We start from the raw sequence: 21,800 nt of genomic DNA, 5'->3' as shown, positions 1-21,800 counted from the left end.
AACGCAACCCCCACCTTTTCCATGATTTCTTATGGGAAAATTGACGCCACGTAGCACGTTTTCGTTTAGCATGAACATTTTCAGAAACGCATCTATCGTGTTAAATGAGGAATTACTGTATATCAATCAGCCTTTTGTACTAATTCAGCCTCCCTTCTGCATCTTTTCCCCATCAGCACTTGCTGGACTGGGCTGTTGTGGCATTTTATGAACTTTCACTTGTCTTTCAGTGAAGCCCACAGGTGAGGTACAATTGTAGGTCCAATTATCGGAACTGCAGGGTCATTGCCTCTGCTGCTCCTCTTTCATTCGCTAGCACTGAAACCAAGGTGGCATCATCTAAGCACACCATGTGCTCTCAGAATGCTCTTTTACTACTTCGTTAAAATGCAGCCTGATCCAAGGTCCGCATTCAGACCGTTCACGTTAATAATCAAGCCCCTGAAAGCCCTATCACACAGGCCCTTAGTGTTGACGGAGTGTGCTTTTTCATGCTCACGTGAGCATGGGTTCCCATGTCAACAATGCAAGCTGGCCCCAAAGCCACACATCTGTATCCCACAACCTTGAGTTCCTGAGTCTTTGCTGCTGAATGGAAAAGGGAGGGCTTGTTTGCGCACTGCTCTGGATCGAAACCACATTTTCTCCAGACTGAATGCCCTGATGGAAGCTGCTATTCATCTTCCATAAACTGCAATTAATAAGTCAAGCATGAAGGAGGTCATTGCTTCAGCAGGCTCAAAAGTGCCAGGTTATTTATTTTTTTCCCCTGAGAATTCTGCCATCTGCCTAAAGTAAGCAGTTCTCTGCTTCTAGGCTCAAAAAAGTCACTATTTATCCTTTTTAGCAATAACTATTCAGGAGCGCGATCTTGGAGTCTTTGTGGATAGTTCTCTGAAAACATCCACTCAGTGTGTAGCAGCAGTCAAAGCAGCAAACAGAAGGTTAGGAATCATTTAAAAAGGGATAGAGAATAAGACAGGGACTATCTTATTGCCTCTCTAAATCCATGATACGCCCACATCGTGAATACTGTGTACAGACTCATGCTTCCTTCCCATTGCTCATCGGAACTACCCGGGCTTGAATGAAACATTTGTATGAAACTAGGGCAACTGTAAAAACTGTTTAAAACATTTTAAAAATAAAAATATGAAAAATGGTTTTACATTTTTTACTGACAGCGTCTTTATTCATCCTGTTCTTGCCAGCCCTTCCGCCCAGGCAGAAAGGCACAGAAAGGGTCAGGACCTGCTGTGCCCCCAAGGATGAGGCCAACCCTCCAAACTGGACCTGACCCACATCCCTCTCCAGACCAGGGGCAGTGGTGATGGTGAGGGAGGAGGAAGGGAAGACTGGGAGAGGTACAGTCCATCCCATGGGTGCTGGTGAAGATGGATGGGGCAGAGGGCCTCTCCCAGGGAAGTTACTGGCAGAAGAGATGGGGCAGAGGGAACTGGGGGTCTTCCCCCTAAGGTTTTTGATCTGAGGAAGTGGGTCTGGCCCACGAAAGCTCATCATCTAATAAACCATCTTGTTAGTCTTTAAAGTGCTACATTGTCCTGCATTTTGCTTCAATTCCCCCTAAGGGTGCTGCTGAGGGGGGAGGGATGGAACACGGGGAATTGGCCTCCCGTTGCTCCGAGGGGCAGAGGCCAATCGGCTTACCTGGAGCAGGGGGCATTCATTGGTCAGGGAGTCCATTCACAGGGTGCTGGTGCCACCTCCTGTCCTGAATGGCCTGGACACACCCCCTTAGGCTCCTCTGTCTCCACATTCAAATACTGGCAGGGCCGAGGCTGGAGTGGACTCATGGAGCAGGGAAGCTTCATTGCTAGGTCCTCTTTTCTCTGCTTCCTCACACTACCACATAAAAGGTGGCTGTTTTAAAAGTGTCCCGCAGTCCTGCTCTTTATTTCTTCTTTTAATCTTTTCCTGCTCTCTCATGCAAACACAGTGCTGTATACTCCCCCGTCCAAAGAATTCCCCCATTTTTCTTCACTGAAAGCATTCAGTAGTGACAGATCATACAGAATGTTTAGAAATATGCACACTTCATTTCTTGCTTTAACACAAGTAGCTGTGCCACTATTTCAACATGTGTTGTGAGTTAAAGTTAAATGACTGCAGCTGAAAGAAGGTTTTAGTTCAAAATATTTTCTGATAGCTTTTTCATCGAAATTTGTGTAGGAATCTGGGATTTTTTAGGGTTTGTTTGTTTGTTTTACTTTTTCATTGAAAAACTCAAAACCTAAAAATGGATCTTGGTTATTATTTGCACTTGAAAACTGAGAATTTTTGGCTAGTTGGGAAAAAATTTCAATTAAAAATAAAAAATTTTTGCCTGACCATCTGCAATTTTTGCAACTTTGATTGCCAAGAAGCAAACTTTTTTTTTTGTAAATTTCCAGTTGTCCAGGACAGTAACTAGAGTTTGGGTTCAATTCATTTTTAAAATAAAAATTTTAAAACATTTAATAACAAAAATTGACAAAATGAAAACAGTTTTCATTTTAAGTGATTTTTTTCCACAGGAACAACAAATACCAGCTCTGTAAAAGTCACTATACTGGTCATTAACACAGGGTTGAAACATTATTGTGCTTTTTATAACTGTTCCAAGTGAAAATCTACATGCTGAGTAACTGTCTTGTTGGACATGACCAGTGCTAAAAGAAGACAGTGCGGAGACAAGTCTCCTAAATTTGAACCATTTTATGTAAAAACGGCCTTTCCGGATCATGCTTGTCAGGGTGCTATGCTAGTTGGGTCACATTATGAATGTGACTTCACAGATACATAAAACTTATTTCAGCATTCCCAGGTGCCTGGGACAATAGCTTATTTCCCGCCTTTCTGAGTGTCACTGATTCACACTAGTTTGCCAAATGTCAGTACAGTGGTATCGTCACAGAGCACATCAGTCACCGCCAGAGTGTCGCCTCCTTCTGGTTGTTCTGGAGATTAGCTCAATCTCCCCCGTCCACAGTCTGCACCTCATCACTCCTCCACAGTCCACCTACAATTCCTGCAGCATCAGAACCTGCTGTGTCCTCTTCATGGTTTGGCCTTCCAGCCATGTCACTATCCATGTTCCCTCCTTTCCAATGGAGTTGAGCTCCTGGTCCTGCCACTTCCCCAGCAGTAAATGGGGAGATCCAGGCCCACCCACTACTGTGGGTCACAGCCCAGGGACCCTGTGGATCACAGCAGGAGGGTGCAACTCTATTATGGATGCATTTCTCTAGGCACTTCCCAGCAGCAACAGCCCCTCATTCACAGCAGCCTGTCCAGAGCACCTTTTCTTTTCCCTGGATTCTGGCCCACACTGCTGTCCAAGGTGCTGCAGCCTAATCAGTCCTCCCTCCTCAAACTCTAAGCAGCTACTGACTCTGCTCTGCCTTGAGGCTCTTTTTATATGGACATGCTGGGCACTAATTAGCCATGTCTCACAGTCCCTGTCCTATTGGCTGCTTTTTGAAAACACCCTATCAGACCCCACACCATCTCCTGAACCCCAGTCCCTTACTCTGTGCACCCTTCTGCACCCAACCTCCAACCTAGACCCTGCACCCCCTCCACAGAAAAGTGCAGCCCTTGACCATTTACCAAAACCTTGGAGTGGTCCCCCACCAAAAATTATTGCCCACCCCTGCTCTAGGTGGATGTTTGTTCTCGGTCTATCGCTGGTGATTGTTCTTTGCCACAACAGCTTTCAGTGACCAGGGGGGTCACTAACCATGTAACAGCATTCCTCAAGAAAGAGACTTCCAAATGGTTTGGTCTTTCATCCTAATAATGTTTGTACCGATAAAAGCCACAAAACCCAAACGAGAGCTGATAGATGGAATCAGCTAGTAATATCCTCACTGCTGATCTAGTCCTGCCACTTAATATGGGGGGGTGACAAAGGCAACAAGTGGCAGATGCCAGAGACCCAAACCATTCTGTCAGGGAGCAGCTGAAAAAAGGAGGAACAGGCTTTCCTACATGCTTTTAAAAATACATTCCAGTCATTAATATTTATTGAAAATACACATTCATATAATCCCTTTCAAGTATTTCACAAAATCTGAATGTAGGATGCAAATTCCCTGCACTGCAAAAACAAAACAAAAGCCAGCCTGGCTGTATTTGAATGGCTATTCTGTGTTTAACACACAGTTCCAGCACAAAGCAGATGGCCAGCCCCTGTTTTCATCATAAACCAGAGGGGGAGAATACTAAAGCGTTATTGCTTTTTACATGGTGTAAGCCTGCAGGCACCTAGATGTAGCCGGCTGTCCTCCTCAGCTGCTGTATTTCCATTTCCAATAGGTTGCCTTCTCATTGAAGTTTCAATCTCTGACCATCACCCATGGTCTTTGCTGTCCTCCGTGGGCACTAATCTGTTGGTGTATGCAAGAGATAGCCTCCCTTGCATTAAAAGTGATGCTCTTCCCCATCTATTTTAGTGTCCATGCTGACAGACCAAGTCCAGTGCTTCCGTGCACAAGCCAAGGCTACCTCTTTCAAACCTATTTCCTCCAAATTATCTCCTAGGGAACCTCATAGATAGAACTGGAAGGGACCTTGAGAGATCATTGAGTCCAGTCACCTACCCTCACAGCAGGACCAAGTACCATCCCTGACAGATTTGCCCCAGATCCCTAAATGATTAAAGCTCCCCTCAAGGATTGAACTCACAACCCTAGATTTAACCGGCCAATGCTCAAACCACTGAGCTATCTATCCCTCCCTCATCACAAAGTTTAAACAACCCCCAAATGTGCTATTGGCACCACCTATGTAACTCCCATACGGCTGAGTGCCAAGTCACTACTCTCCAGCTTTTGAGACGGTTTTAGAATTGCACTCAGTGATATTCAGTCAAACCATAAATTTGGCCCAGTCAAAGCTGAATGCCTCAGAACATTTTCCTCAATTAAAAAAGATCCCTCAGAAGTGTTTTAGAAGCAGCCACCAGCACTGCATGTTTCTTATTCCATCAGCTCAAGTTGTTCTGTGCTTTTAATCTGCCAACACTCGGAGCAGGCAAGCATTGATTTATTAAGGGTTAATGGTCAGACTGACCACCGCAAAGAGCTTCACTTGCTGAAAGCAGATTCTTTAGATTCCCTTGGCGGCGGAAGTCCTCGCCAAGTGAATATGAGCCAGTTGTTTAACAAAGTGACGTTGCAGTTCCACATTTTGATGTTTACATCCAGTAGCTGTAGCCTATACAAATCCCAAATTAAAATTCAAATGCAGTCAGACAACTGTGCTTGGACATGGCCAGTACTAGGAATGAGAAGAAGGACTTAAATCAAAGTTTAGAGGTTCCAGTCCCCTAAAATTATACACCTAATGCTTTTCAGGAGTTAATCTCATCTTTCGAAATCCTGGCAGTTAAAAGGGAAGACTGGGCACCTTTGGAGCTGTGTGTGCAATAGCCAGCACACATGGAATGGGATAGCTTTAACTCACCACTCAGGGAAGGTTAGTTTGGGTGAGAATTTCCCTGCAGTGTAAAAAAAAAAAAATAGGTAGGGGAATGCAGCCAAAACTCAAGAGGAAATGTGAGTAGGGTAACACGGCAAGAAGAAAGCTGTCATATCAGCCTTCAACACAGATGGCAAGGAGAGCTCACAGCTGTGTTCTGTTCCCCCCCCCCCCCCCCCCCCGCATTAAACAGTTCCCTGAAGCAGTTTTAAACACCAGATTCACACCAAAAAAAAAGTGACAAGTGATTTGGGGTGCCCAACACAAGATACTCTGAAAGTGCCTGATTTTCACAGGGTGGGTGCTCCATGCTTTGTGGGCCAGATTGCATAATTGCTCCAGGTGGAGTTTGAGACCCCTGAGCTAGTCTAAGGGATGGGCTGGAAGGGCAAATAGAGGAGGATTTATTTTAAATGAACGAAAGCTGTATGTTCTCTGCCTGTTTATATTTATCTTGTTTATTTAGGCTGGAAGCTCTTGGGGCAGGGACTGACTTAGGTGTCTGTACAGTGCCTCGTACCATATGGCCCCAGTCTTGGCTAGGGCCAGTAGATGCATACACAATGGGAAGTGACTGTCTAGGAAGGAGTACTGCTGAAAGGGATTTAGGGGCCACAGTGGACCACAAGCTAAATATGAGCCAACAGTGTGACACACTTGCAAAAAAAGCAAACATCATTCTGGGATGCATTAATAGGAGTGTTGTGAGCAAGATACAAGTAGTAATTCTTCCCCTCTACTCTGCACTGATTAGGCCTCAACTGGAGTATTGTGTCCAGTTCTGGGCACCATGTTTCAGGAAAGATGTGGAGAAATTGGAGAAGGTCAGTGAAGAGCAAGAAAAATGATTAAAAGGTCTAGAAAACATTATCTATGAGGGAAGACTGAAAGAATTGTTTGGTTTTTTAAGTTTGGGAAGGAGAAGACTGAGAAGGGGACATGATAGCAGCTTTCAAATACCTAAAAAGGTGTTAAGGGTATTACAAAGAGGAGGGAGAAATTGTTTTCCTTGACCTCTGAGGATAGAACAAGAAGCAATGGGCTTAAATTGCAGCAAGGGAGGTTTAGGGTGTACATTAGGAAAAACTTCCTGCTGGGGTGGTTAAACACTGGAATAAATTGCCTAGGGAGGTTGGATGGATGGAATCTCCATCACTGGAGATATTTAAGAGCAGGTTGGATAGACATCTACTAGAGATGATCTAAATGGTGCTTGGTTCCACCAGGAGGGCAGGGGACTGCACTTGACCTCTTGTGGTTCCTTCCAGCTCTAGTGTTCTAGGATTCTATTCGAGGATTCTATGCTATTGTTATAAAATAACCCACACATTACAAAATGGAGCAGGGCTGTAAGCATGTCAAGGCCAGCTATATCATAACCATCACAGGCACAGTTGTATAGCTGGATCTGAAAGAGTTTTAACTTGATTTCACCACAATTTGAGCTACACATACATATATTAAATGAGTCCGAGACTCAGACCCTGTCACTCAAATACTGAAATGCACATAGTTTCTCCCTCTCCAACCTCACCACTCACCTTAAAATCATGAGTGTCTACCAGGCTGGCACACCCTCTCCCACAGCCCTTACCCTACATGGGTTTGCAGCAGTGCATTCTGGGAAAAATCTGAGCAGCTACCCCATAATGCCTCAGCCAGTGATAGAGCGCCCAGAGGACATGGATACAGAGCAGCTCCACATAGAAAAATGCACTCAAACGCTGTACCAGACACACAGCCGAGAGGAGAAAGAAAGAAACACTGGCCAGCTCTGTGACTGTGCCTACTGATCACACGGCAAAACTGTGCTACCACCTGGTAGCACCATCTGCCAGTCTAGGCCAACAGGAAGGGAGACCCAAGCACAGCTGGCTCGCTTCCTAACCATATCTCCAGGTCCGCCAACGAGGGGATGGGGGGGGGGGGAGAAGAGGACATAGGTGGCAATTGGCCCAGGGCCTGGTGATTCTAAAAAGCTGTGGGCCCTTTAAATCGTGGCTGCAGCCCCAGGTAGCACACTCTAGGTGGCTCTAGAGAAGGGGCGCCAATAATTTCTGACTGGGGGCCACTTCAGACATCCTGGAAGGGGCGGGGCCTCAAGCAGAAGGGGCGGGGCCAGGACTGAGTGGTCTGGGGGTGGGGGAGTATGTGAAGATTTTGCCCCCTCTGCCTCCAAGAGAGAACCAGCAGCTGTTCAGAACAGCTGGTGGTTCCCTCTAGGTGCCAGTGCCCGTGATGGTGGGAGGAGACTTCACACGCTTCCTTCCATCCAATCAGGGCTTGGGGGGGAGCATGCGAAGTCTCCTCCCACCCTGCCTGCCCCCATCCTGCAAGGAGCATGAAGTGCTAGAAGCACTGTGCCCTTTGCTGGGCGGGAGGAGACTTTATATGCTCCCCCTGCCCTCAAGCCCTGATTGGCCTGGGGACGGGGAGGAGCGCGAAGTCTCTCGCTCCCTGCCCTCAGGTGCGCAGAGATTAGAGTCAACTGCAAGGGCTGACTAGGGTTGCCAAGTGTCTGGTTTTGACCTGGACAGTCTGGTATTTTTATCTCCTGTCCGGTTAAAAAAAATCAGAAAATACCAGACACCTAAAATGTCAGGTATTTTCTGAAAAAACATTTTCCATGCCAGGAGGTGAAAATACCAGACACCTAGCAACCCTACCACACTCAGCAACCAGGCCCAGCCCTGCCCCCCCCCCCCGACCCAGCCCCTGACCCGTTCTGGACCCCCCCCCCCCCCCCAGTAGGGTTGCAAGTGTTCAGTATTTTTGCCTCCTGTCTGGTAAAAAAAATTCAGAAAATACCAGACACCTAAAATGTCCAGTATTTTCTGATTTTTTTCCCCGGACAGGAGGCGAAAATACCGGACACCTGGCAACCCTACGACACACTTGGCAACTGGGCCCAGCCCCTGGCCTCCCAACCCCCAGACCCTAGGCATCGCCAGCCCTCCTCCCCCCCCCAGACTCCCTGCTTACCTGGTTTGGCAGGGAAGCTGCATTCTGGCTTGATCAAGAAATCAAAACGGCTGCCAGCAAAAAGCCTAAAGACCAAGGGGAAGCAATGCTTTCCCTGGGTCTTAGTGCTCGACCGCTCCCCTGTTCCTATCCCTATTCTGATGTTGCATGAACTCTGAAAGGGGCCATGCTATTTTATTATTTATTTATTTATTCATTCTTGCTTAATAACTTGGAGTCTTTTTTTTTTATTGACAGCTTTGGTCTCCCCGTTTCCCCTACCCCCCACACACAATTTTTTCCCTGGTGTTTTTTTTTGGGGGGGGGGGGCATGTTCGGTATTTTTGGTTAAACCATCTGGCAATCCAACCCCTCACCCATGCTGCCATCCCAGCCCCCGGACCTCTCCTGGACCCCCCCTTCATCCCCACCAAGCCGCCCCTCCTCCCCATTTACCTGGTTCCTCAGGGGAGCTCTCTTCCCACACAGAGTAAGAAAACAAGGTCGCTGCCAGCAAAAAAAAACCCTCAGAGGCCTTAAAGGGACCATGCTGGGTTTTTTTTTTTTTGTTTGTTTTGTTTTGTTTTGTTGCTTAATAACTGTTGGGATCCTTCCTCCCCCCCCCCCCCCCAATAACTTTGGTCTCCCCCCTTTTTTCCCCCCTCAAAGGTGGTTTTTTTGGGGGGGAGGGTCAGTATTTTTGGTTAAACCATCTGGCAACCCTAGGGCCACATACTTCCCTGCCCCTGGGCCCTGATTGGCCTGGAGGCGGGAGAGCAGCAGGGCCTCTGTGGGCCAGATCTGGCCTGTGGATGCCCTTTTGCTCAACACTGCTCTAAAGGCTGGGTGGGGGTCCACACTCCAGGCAATGCTGAGGGCCCCATCTGTCTGAGCTCTCCTTTCTGGGAGCACAGAGAGCACAGAGCCAGCCCCCCCGCTCCCAACACACATCCCTTTCCCAGGGGCCCAGCACAGCTCTCTGCTCCTTTGCATATTTCAACTCCGTTCTGTGTTGGCCCAAGAGCATCTATGGCCCTCACCTGATTACAAGCCTCATTAGTAGTTGGGAGTGCAGGCAGGTCCAAGTCCGCTGCTGTGGTGGGAGCAGAGGCAGCATTATCACCACTTTGTAAAGCGGCGTTTGAGTATTGGCACCACCCGCATTCCAGCTCCATTTTGACTCACATCTCAACCGGGACGCATTTACTGAAGGAGAGTCCCATCTACGGCAGGAAACAGACCCATTGATGGATTGGCAACTGCTGTATGGTTGGGACAAAGGCTGTGTTCATTCGTGTCAGTCAACATATTGCAATAAGGGGCCGATTTCCTACTGCAGCAGAGTCTGGGAACAACTCTGACCAGCCCCTTAGCTTGGCTGCTTAAGCCCAGGTCTCCACTGTGAACCAGAAAAGCGATTCAACTTTAGTAACTCGGTAAAATACTAGCTCTGAGAAGGCAGCTTGTAGCTCCCACATGAATTAAAGCCTTTGTCTTGAATTACCACAGGTGAGTTAAGAACTCACCTTTTTCTGACAGAACAACAGGGCCTCAGGCATGCAAGTGATCCCCATTTATGCTTAGCCATGTGCTGTGGGCACGTCTACACAGCAGGGCTAAAGCCGAAATAAGCCATGTAACTTGAGCTACGTCAATTACGTAGCTTAAGTCAAAAGAGCTTATTTCGGCTTTTTGGCACTGTCTACGCAGCAGGAAGTCCGAGTTAGAGCACTCTTCCTCCGACTTCCCTTACTCCTCGTAAAATGAGGGTTACAGGAGTCGAAGAAGCCCTCCATATTTCGATATTATGTTGGAATAAAGGCTGTAGTGTAGACGCAAACTATGTTATTTTGGAATAGTATCAGTTATTCCAAAATAACACAGTTGTGTAGACGTACCCTTTTTGTTTTAAGAGTGTCAGGTCTTTAGGGCAGAAACTGTTTTCTACTATGCCATAGCAAAGTACCTAACACAATGGGCACTCCCCAGCAACCTCAACATGCTGCCATCATGCAAATAATGGCATCAGCAAACTCGCTGAGTGGAAGACATAAAACAGATACAGCATCTGCAGATGCCTGAGCTCTTTAGGACTTTCTGTGTTTGCTTCTAGCTTTGCTATTCCATCCAAGTCGCCGCAATTTTCTTATGCCTTGCAGTAATACAACTTCATAATATTGACCATTTTATGATTGCTAATTATGAACCATTCAAACTGCCAAAGCACTTCCAGATGATTTGTAAATGGATGGGAGGAAAAAACAACCCTCATATTGGTGGATCTTGAATTCAAGGTAATAACAAATGCCTAAGAACCTACACTAATTGAACTAAGTATTAATCAAGAGAACAAGGTAAAATAAATATCAATAAACTAAAAACTAATTGATACCGTTTATATGAAACCAGGCTAATTTAGAACAGAAGTATTTTAATTGCAGATCTGAATTCATAATTTGTTCAGATGCTGTATATGTCCCCAGGGCTACAAAATGTAATCAGAGCACTTGGAAATAAATCAGCCAATTGTCTTTTTTCCCCCAGCACTAGCTGGAATGTTCAGTTTGTATATTTTCTTTTCTGTTGGCAACGCTGTTTGTGACATGGCTATTTTCAAATATTACCAACTGCGTGTTGAGATTATGTTTGTATGTTTAACTGTAAACCCCTTTTAACTGTGGGTTAACTAATAATACTGGGTCCTTAAAAGGAAGTCTTAAAAGGACATAAGAGCCAACAATGTAATCTGTTGCCTGAATCAATAGGAAAGTCTTAATAATAATGTAATATTTTGTCTATTAATATCTTTCATCTGTGAGTCTCAATTGTATGTAACTTAATGAAGCCTTTCAATGTGCTAATGAAGTAGTTTGTAAGCTTTGCATTTATTTTCTATATTGATAAACCAAGGTACAAAGAGATTAAGTGACCTGCCCAAGATTGTAGAATAAATAAGATCAGTGGCACAACAGGGAAAAGTGCTCATGAGTCCCAATTTTCTCTCCTGTAGATGACACAAAACATTGTTCCCTCTGACACCTCGCCTACAGGTCTAAGAGTTGGGGCATATTGCTTCAGTAACATTTTACCTGGACCAGGCTTTGCTTACAATACAGAGCTTTCACAGGAAGGAATGGTTATGGTACACCTTGGATACCTGTCCTTCTGGAAAGATCAATACCTTGATAACTGCTTCTCATTTTAATACTGGAAAGAGCCAAAGATGCGGCTCAGTGTGCGCATACAAATGAACAAAGTAAATAAGAGACGTCAGTTGTACACATTGAACAGGTTTCCCCCTCTAAATGCAAGAGTAAAAATGGGTCATTTACACCAATCTGCCCTACCCTAGGCCAGATGTCCAGCCAGTTATATTGGCATAGCTCCATTCCCGCATTTACATTGACTGGGAATCTAGCCTTCTAACATACAAGTCAGCCTAGCTTCCGTACCAGATGGCCTGTAGTGGATTTTGGAGAAGTCAGTAGAGAAACACCCACAGATGTTAATGCACTGTGGACCAAGACCTTTTGATGTACACTCTTGCTTTTCACACTAGGTTGTGCCCACTGTCTGGTTAAAAAAAACAAACAAACCCCACACTATTAAGCACCAACTGGCATTGGTCCTTTTAGCTTTCTTAATTCAGGGCCGGATTAAGACCTTTAAAGGCCCTAAGCACTGAAAAGATTATGGTGCTCCCCACCATATGTAATTCAAAATAAAAACAATACTATACCGTAAAATCTCTCTCTTTTTTTTTTTTTTTTGGTGCCCCTGCTTTGCTGGTGCCCTAAGCATGTGCTTAGTCTGCCTATTGGGTAATCCAGCCCTGCCTGAAATAGAATACAGACTGCTAGGAGCAGTCTTCTTATTCTGGGCTCAGTCCTGGAGACCAGTGAGATAAAATTCCTGTAGCAAAAGTTTGTGGGAATCTTTGCTGGAGTATTAGATTTAAAAAAAAAAAAAATCATATTCAAGGTCTACCATGGTAAGCAGATTTATTTCAGCTTTTAATAATAATCAAAAAAACCCTACCAAAAATCCCATGACCATAGTTCCCTTTAAGGTGCGCGCTGCACAGCCACGCACTACAAATTCTGCCATGCACTAAAAATTCTACACCCGCCCACCTCGTTCACAGAGCTGTGCAGCAACAGTCACTTTCCTTCTGGAAGGTGAGTGGCGTGGTGGGAAGTTCCTGCTCAGTGGCAGCCTCGTAGCCCAGCTGGCGGGGGTGCATGGCAGGTGGCTGCCCCATGTGCCGCGGCTGGAGTCGGTCTGCGCTGAGGTTCCCCCTACTGAGGCAGCCTCTACACGGGCCCAGTTCCAACTCTGGCAGGAGCCATGTGGCCCAGTCGGTGGGGCCACGTGGCACGTGACTGTTCTAGGGGCCGGGGCTGCTCTGGGGCCAGCCTGGCTGCGTGGCAGAGTGAGATTCTGGGGACCGGGGCTCCTCCAGGGGGCAGCCAGGCTGCGTGGCCGAGCAGGGCTGTTCTGGGTGCCATACCTCTTTTAAGAGGGCAAAAATCGTATTTGGCTTTGAGGCTTGCCAGTATTTTTTTATATTGCGTAAAAATACAGCATTTGCTTTATCCATACTACAGACCTATGAAATTGCTGTATCAAGTTTATACAAATAAGAACCTATCAACCATTTGTATGCTTGTGAAAACTGAACTGATAGCACTAAAAAAACCTCAAATCATCTCTCCACATAATGGGTTCAGTGCTGGGAGCTATAGTCCTCGTTTCCTGGATACAATTGTTTGCATTTTGGGGAAATAAAGTAATTATTTAGTGCCCACTGGAATGGACACCTTGAAGCCACTGCTTGGTTTGCCCTATGATGTGACAGTGGAATCCCTAAAATCTAAAAACACAGAGTTTAAAAAAAAAATCACACTCTACTATGCTTTGTAAAATATTACCCACTATTTCACCATACTAAATTAGTTTGATAACAAGTGAAAGACAGTATTTTATGGAAAATCAAATCCAGTACAAAATGAAAGAGGCAGAACAGTAAAACATTCAGTACTATAAACAAGCAGGACAAAAGCCACTTGATGTTCAAATCAAAAGAAAAACTGGGGATGGCTAGTCCACACTCTCAGAAAACCATCATCCAGCATAGCCCGCCAAGCTCTCACATGGAACCTGCAAGTAAAACACAAAAGAGGAAAACCTCGGACAATGTGGAGAAGATCTACTGAGATTGAAGGACAACAGCTGAGGTACTCCTGGAGTCAGATAGAAGTTTTGTCTCAAGACAGAGTGAAGTGGAGGAGACTTGTAGATGACCTATGCTCCACTCGGAGTACAACGGTTTGAGAAGAAGACTATAAACATTTGAAGACAAATCTCAATTCTTATGTTTGTTTATTCTGGTAATTTTATATCTTGGTAACCCTGGGTAAGAATACCTAAGCATTCAATGATGATTTTTTGGTTCCACTAACAATTCTTAATCACGGTCACATACCTGAACAGACCAAAAGGGGAGTGCTTCCTCCTATGTTCAAACTACTAGCTCCTTCAAACCAACATCATCCCCTATTTTGTTACAAATGTTCTATGGTACCCATTCCCATTCTTGGCCTACAGCTTTCTAGATCATTTACCTTCAGTTGAGAATTAAGCATGTTATTCTATTCCAAGGCACAAAAAAACAACATGAAACTGATAACAAGGGTCTCCTAGTTCTAAAACAATTCTCTCAGAAATGTATTTGGCCTTTCTAACCTCAGTCAATTCAGTTTTTTTAAAAGTCTACAATCAATTCATGGCAAGTGCTCCAATCTATGCCAAAATGTTATGTTGATAAGTTTGAGAAAAACAACATTTATCCCTTGTCCAAAGTTCAGGGAAACATTTAAAGTAGTCTAGGAATGTTAAATTTACATTACTTAGCTAACTGAATAGTGGATGGGATTTCCATCAACTATTCGATCAGTCTACAAGGGTGCCTTCAGGGTAGCAAGAGCCCTACCAGGCTTTTGTGCATTTCAAAAGCAGAAGCCCCCCACTGGGAGCATGGGGTCAGCAGGACTCCACCACTAGCCCCACCTCCCTGAAGCGCCTGAGCCTTTGAAATGTACAAGAGCCCTACTAGGGCTCTTGCACATTTCAAAAGCAGAATCGCAGCAGAAGCGGCGCGAGCAGAGACTGCTTCAGTCCACGTTCGCACCATTTCCACTATGCCTCTACCCCTGCCCCCCGCAGAGATGGTGCTGGGGGGAAACCAGCTTTTAAGCCAACTTCCCCAGCACTGGCTCCTGCTGCCCCCCCCCCCCCTCTGCTGCCTGTCTCTGATAGTCAACTAATTGCTTACATCCCTATAAGTAGACTATATATTTAGAATGACACTTTCCAATTTTTTTTTTGCGGGGTGGGGGGGGGGAAAGAAGGGAAGAGATAGAACTGGGGGATGAGATGGATCCTACTGTGCTAGAAGCTTTGCAAAGTATGAGACTAGACCTACAAGGCTAAATGCTTTACTTTAAATGCCATCATTAAATACAGATTTACATTCTTGATTTGGGTTCTTTTAGACCTGCCTGCTAGAAAAGAATGAATAAGTGGCATTTTTCATCAAGATTTTATTGTGATAAAGAGGTCTTTCTGCAGACACATTTGATATGCATTTTGTTTCTATAACAGCCTCTGCATCTGAAATGTTACTAAATTCTGACAGAATCTCTTCATCTGAATAAGGCAAAAAAAGGCTGCATGTCCTCACCCTTATTTTCTTCATATTATCAATACGAAGGGCTTGATTGACACAGGTCAGTGGAAAGGGGGATTCAGAAGTCGTCTGACAGTTGATTTCAGGCTTGGTTTTACAAGGAGAAAAAGTTCTGTCTAGTCTGGCATATACTCAAATATTTCTGGGTATTTCTTTAATATAAAATACTGGATCTCCATTTTCATGAATCTTAATATTCCTTCTTCCATAACATTTTGTATATATATTTGTTAATAATTTGGGTGCCACGGTGGCACACATCCAAACAAGCATACACAACCTTAATATTGGTGCATGAGACAAAAAAACTCACTCTGCTCATGAATGGAAAATCTTAGAGCGAATGCTGCCCATGACTTATTTTCAAATTTATGCACAGACTAATGCAAAGCTGATAAAAGTTGGTAAGAGGGAAAAAAGCATCAGGAAGTAAAAAATGTAACATTCCAACAACACCCACACACTCCCTTAGGCTAAGACTAAGGTCAGGTCTTCACTAAAGGGGATGGTTGAATTAAGATATGCAACTCCAGCTACATTAATTACATAGCTGGAGTCGACATACCTTGATTTGAGTTTCCCCACCAATGCCCACCACAGTAGGCTGACAGGAACAAATGCTCCTGTTGTCTTCCCTGATTCCTCCCAGGAGCAAAAGTACCAGCCGCAGAGTGACCTCTGAGTTCCATTCAGCAGCTCTTTACTAGACCTGCTAAATCAAACTCCAAAAGATTGATCGCAGCAGCATCGATCTTCCCTCTAATGAAGAGATGGCCTAAGTCTACACTGTCAATTTAGTGCACTGCAATGTTCTGGCTCAGTGGTGTGAAAACACATTCACACACACACACACAGAGCAAGTTCCAGTGCTGTAATGTGCCAGTGTAAACAGGCTCCCAGCACTGTTAGCTACTCTCCTCATGAAAGTGGTTTACATGAAGTGCTGAGAGAGCTCTCTCCCAGTACTCTTCTTGCTGTGGCCACTCTGTGCTTTAATTTTAGAAATGTTCACAAAGCGTTTTCACTGCTCTGAATTTTTATCTTCTTGAACCACAACTTCTGGTAATTCAACTGTGAGTAATACGTGGTTGTAGCCAAAGATTTCATACAGAGCAACCATTAAGACAGCAAATGTTAAGGCAACCAAGTCCACACCCACAGCATGCAATGCAATTTCTGTATTGGAAACTTTCCTTAGCTGTCTTTCAATTTTTTCTCTTAAGGCACATGCTAATATTTAGCCTCTTGTGAATATTTTCCAATCACTGATAAACACGCCCTGCATGTCAAATGAGTCACCAGTTACAGAGCATGTGGTGTCAAGGATAACAAGCCGGATTTACAATATGTCGGTAATTATGCTCAATTGTAGGCTGAAAGAAAGAAAACATGCTCTTTAAGACAAGCAATTAAAATGCAAGCTTCACATAAGCACCAAAGATCTTGATCATCAAGCACCAAATGGTCACAAGGCCACTCATTATGCCGTATATACACCATCATACTGTTAATATTTACAGAGAACGAGAAATACACGACACAGTGCTTGGGTTTGGTGGCGAACGCCCCCGCGTCCTTAGTGGACTCGGGCTTTTATGGAATGTTGCTTTTGTTTGCGTGTACAGTGGAGGGACTGAGGAGAAAAACCTGAAAGAACTGGAAACAAAGGCGGAGATCGTGGAGAGCGTTTGCGATGTATTTAGCATGGAGCAAAGACAGAGCACAAGGATCACTTGGCAAAAGTTCAAGTTGCTTCCACAAGTGTCCTCCGGCAGTAAATACCCAATCTGTACAGTACGTCCTTGAAGACATGTGCCATTGAAGGCTGTCTGATTCAGAGAACAGAGTCACACCATATTCTGGCAAGTGGTCTGCAGTCTAGAGCAGTGGTCCCCAACACGGTGCCCGTGGGTGTCATGGCACCCGCGGGGGCATTTGTGTGCGCCTGCCAAGTGCTCGAGACTGGCCTGGCCCAGCCCTGGGCACGTAGCACATTCATGGTGCCGGAGCCTGTCCCAGGCGCATGGTGAGCGCCGGCCCCGGGAGCACCGCGGATTGGCCGCCCATGCTCCGGGCGCACGGCGCTGGGGGCTGGGGGGCGCCGGCCCCGGGTGCGCGGCGCTTGGAGGGGGGCACCGGCCCTGGGCGCGAGGCGCTTGGAGGGGGGCGCCGGCCCCGGGCACACAAGTGTACCCGTCCTCTGGCGCCCAGCGGGCAAACGGCCATGCCCCCTGGCACCCGGCAACCTCCAATGGTTGGGGACCACTGGTCTAGAGGTTCTTTCAGAAGAGCATCTGAAGTTCTTCCTTAATCTAAAACCTTAGGGTATATCTAGACTACATAGACTACCCGACATAGTCAATGAAGCGGGGATTTAAATATCCCCCGCTTCATTAAAATAAAAATGGCCGCCGCGCTGTGCCAGCTCAGCTGATCATTGGCACAACACGGCAGTCAAGACAGGGATCGTTCGGCAAGGAAAACCTTTGCCGACCGATCCCTTATGCCTCCTGAAATGAGGTTTACAGGATCGGTCGGCAAAGCCTTTCCTTGCCGGTCGATCCCCGTCTTGACTGCCGTGTTGTGCCGACGATCAGCTGAGCCGGCACAGCGCGACAGCCATTTTTACTTTAATGAGGCGGGGGATATTTAAATCCCCACTTCATTGACTATGTCGGATAGTCTAATTTACATGCCTCTGCCTGCAGAGGCATGTAGTCTAGACATACCCTTAGAAGTACACAATGCAGAGTATGGAAACACACCCAACTGACCAAAGCAATAGGCATGTGTCATACATTCCAGGGTGGAGGAGGGGGGCTCAGAAAAGAGGCTACATCTATGCACTGATAAGACTTGGAGCTATACCATCTCCACCATGCTTCTTACCCCAAGCCTGCCGAATAAGCACAGGGAAAGCAGAACTAATGAGAGGACTCTATATGCAAACAGTACAAAGTCAAGGGCCTGGACGTGGGATATTTTCAGGGGGGAGGGAAAGGACCAATGAGGCATCATTATTTCTCTGTAGCAACATTGCCCATCAAACCCAAGGAACGCCCTACGACAATGACAACAGGCTGTGCTGCTGCTTGTTTTGGTGCATGGGGACTTGTACATCACTCCCCCACCTATGGAGTGAGGTGTGGGGAAGGAAGATGATGGAGTCATGGTCCATGGCAGCCTGGCTCTTGAGGAGACAGTGTTGCCAACCGGGGCCATACCTTGGGATCCATCCGGAGGAAGTTGTGCCGGCCACGGCTGCTGAGCGTCGAGCGCTTGATCGTCCTGCTGTGGTGAAAGTGGTAATAGTTCTCCAAGTTCCCGATCTGTGCCAAAAGAGCAACACGCACAGGGAGTCAGGGAAGGAGAAATCTCCCTCCCCCACGCAGCTCGAAATGCTCAGCTTTGCTTCGGACCTCCCCCGCCCAACAATCCCTGATTTTCAGACTTCCCCCCACCCAGCCGCAGAGCACACTGTGTCACCTGGCTGAGCGTCTGTCATGATCTATGAAGCAATTGAGCCTGCTCCCACTGCAGTCTCAGGCTCCTGAGGAAGCCATGCTGTCACTTTGCCATTGGTTTCTGTGGCAGCTGCGTCGGGCCTGTAATTAAGGATCCCAGGAGCTCAGAAACGGCAGTGACTCCAGCGTGCCTTTAAATTAAAAGGCAAAACCCAGACTCTCCCCAGAAAAGAATGGCAGAGGACACCACAACAAAGCAAAGCAAATAGGTGGGAGCATGGCACTAAAGCCGTTAACACTGCAGCAGCCGTCTTACCCACCTAGCAAAATACAGTGGCTTTACTATAGCGAGCTACCCGCAGCCAGCAAGGGAGCCAGCTGTGTTATGCGACAGGAGTTCCAGTAAAGCAATAAGGGGCCGGCTGTCACGTCAGGCAGGAGCTGCTACGCCCGAGCCAGAGAAACTTGTGAAACGCGCCACAAAGCGCACGCTGTTGGCGCGCAGGGAAACGCTCCCTCAGGAGCACATTACAGTGACTGCAAATGCGAGACAACAGACTGCATCTTTGGGGTTGCTTTAAGCGGGCTAAGTGTGAAGGAACAGGGGGCTTCCTGGCGTGGTGGGGAGAGCCTTCCGGAACAACAGGCCCATCCCTTCAGAGAATCCAGAACTGAAATGCTTGGGGGAGGAGGGAGGCTGTGACCATGCACCTGGGGTGGACCCGATGTCTCGAGTCCCCAGCTCTACACAGTCCTGGGCGTCTCGCCCTCTCGAGTCCGGCCGACCAGCTCTTCCTCAGCTGGCGGCGTTATTCGTTCTATCAGGCATCTCGTTGTCTCTCGAGTCCACACGAGACGGAGGAGAAAGGGGGGTCCGGGCCTGCCCTCACTCACGGGCCCCAGCCCAGGGCCCTAAGGACTTGGACTACACTGCAGTCCCAGTCCGGCTGACGGGGTGGTTACCCTAAACGCGTCAGCCCACGGGCTTGGTTCGCCGCTTTGCCCTGGGCTACTTCCTCTCTCCTTCCCGTCTCTCTTCCCGTGCTCGCCACCCCTCTGAGCCCTACCGGCTCGTCAATTACCTCCTGCGGAGCCTCTCCGGGTGCCTCCCCCCCTCTGCTCGGGACGGCTTCCCCTGTGCCCCCCTTCCTTGCTGCCCGGGCGGCTTTTGAATCCCCCACTGCCCCGGATGCCCGGACGGACGTCACCTTGACGTCACCGGGGTAGCCCTGACCCCATGCCATCGTGACGTGCGGTCGACTCCTCCCCCTCCCGGCAGCCGCGCCGATGTTCCCCAGCCGCGCCGCAGCATGGGAGCACTTGGCACACGGCCGGTAAGCGCTCCCCATCAGCGCCAACAGGGTGCGCACCCCTGGGGGTCCAGTGCGGGGTCTCGGTGCCCCGTCACACTCCCCCTCCCGGCAGCCGCGCTGGCACTTCCCCAGCTGCGCCGCAGCACGGGATCATCCGGTGCGTGGCCGGTAAACGCTCCCCGGTAGCACCAACAGGGCGCTCACCCCCTGGGGTCCAGTGCAGGGTCTCGGTGCCCCGTCACAGAGGCCCAGAGAGAAAAACAGGGAGGACGGGTTGTAAGTCAGAGTGAAAACAAGACACCCGGACGGGGGGGGGGGGGGGGGGAGGGCGTCACGCAGCAGAGAACAGCCATGGGGACCACAGTCCATTTTTCACACAAAAAATAGGTACAATCAGCCAACAGCTCTGTTCTGAAGGGACAGCCTCAAGGGGCTTTCTGGGCCTCTCTCCAGGGATTGCCACAAGGGCACTCCGCAGCACTAGCTGTTTGTGTGTGATGTGACTGAGCCCCCTGGCCAGCTGCCCAGAGGGCACCGGAGAATCTGACAGCGCAGTGATGCTTAGGTTCCACCGGACCCCTGGCTTACCAGGTGAGCCTGGCCGTGATTCATTCCAACTCAATACTGGTACATCGGGGGATTGAAGGAATGTAGCATTTAGAGACAAGTATTGCACAGGCCTGGCACTGGTTCTTGACAAAGAGGTGAACTTCACCCAGGGGGATTTTCAGAGGCCCATAATTCAGTCCACTGGAAGCCAGTTTTTACCAGAATGCTCAGAGGGATTTCAGAGTCAAATATCAATTTTTCGCCTCCACACTCCTGCTATGGAGCTGTTTAAAAGTCACCATAATTTTATTTCAACAGGGAATGTCTCTCCCCTCCCTCAGCTCTTATTACATTCAATAATGGCCACACTGATGGTGCTCAAATTTTCAGCAAAAATTCCATGGATGGAGACCAACCTTGGAACTTCTCAGTACCAAAGATGAAAGTTCAGAACGACTCAAAGCAAGAATAGAAATGCTAAGCAGGCTTCACTTTTGTGCTCGCTGATTTCTCCCACACAGCAACACAGAACCATAGAAATGCTGGAAGTTCATCTCATCCAACCTCCTTTGCTGAGGCAGGACCAAGTAAACCTATACTATCCCTGAGAGGTGTGAATCCAACCTACAGTGACAGGGGTTCTGTGGCCTCTCTTGGAACCCTATTCCAGAGCCTAACTATTTTTATAATTTTTTTCCCCCAATATCTAACCTAAATCTTCTTTGCTGGAAATTAACCCTATTACTTCTTGTTCAAGCTGCTAATTATCCACAGTTAACTCAAGTGATTAACTCAAAATAAATTAAACAGATTAAAAAAATAACGGCAATTAATCAGTTTTAACCGCACTGTTCAGCTAAATCATATCAATTTTAAGTATTTTGGATAATTTTCTCCATTTTCAAATGCACTCGTTTCAGTTGTAACACAGAACACAATGCATACAGTGCCTACTTTGCAAATATACATAGTCAAAAATTATATGACTGTAAAAAAGATAAACAAAAGAAACCTCAGACAAGTATTGTAGTGCAATCTCTATTGTGAAGTTAAAATTTACAAATTCAAAACTTTTAATATAACTGCACTCAAAAACAAAACAATGAAAAACTTTAGAGCCTACAAGTCTACTCAGTCCTACTTCCTTTTCAGCCAATTACTCAAACAAGTTTGTTTACATCTATGGGAGATAAAGCTGCCTGCTTTTTATTTACAGTGTTACATGAAAGTGAGAACAGGCATACAAATGGCATGGTTGTAGCCCATGCGGGGAGATATTTCCTG

General features: G+C 46.9%; 1 protein-coding gene across 2 annotated transcripts in view; it reads right to left on the bottom strand.

Moving 5' to 3' along the window:
- PCSK6 (proprotein convertase subtilisin/kexin type 6) overlaps positions 1-21,800 on the bottom strand; it is a 153,425-nt gene that overhangs the window by 108,592 nt on the left and 23,033 nt on the right. For both annotated transcript variants that reach the window (XM_075896922.1, XM_075896921.1), the window contains exon 2: positions 18,415-18,519. In XM_075896922.1, the coding sequence (XP_075753037.1) occupies positions 18,415-18,519 (105 nt within the window). The remainder of the gene's footprint in view (positions 1-18,414; positions 18,520-21,800) is intronic.

The sequence above is a fragment of the Pelodiscus sinensis genome, chromosome 14 (assembly GCF_049634645.1).
Source record: "Pelodiscus sinensis isolate JC-2024 chromosome 14, ASM4963464v1, whole genome shotgun sequence".
NCBI lineage: Eukaryota > Metazoa > Chordata > Testudines > Trionychidae > Pelodiscus > Pelodiscus sinensis.
The sequence above is the reverse complement of the archived record's forward strand: the minus strand, read 5'-3'. Positions and strand labels throughout refer to the sequence as shown.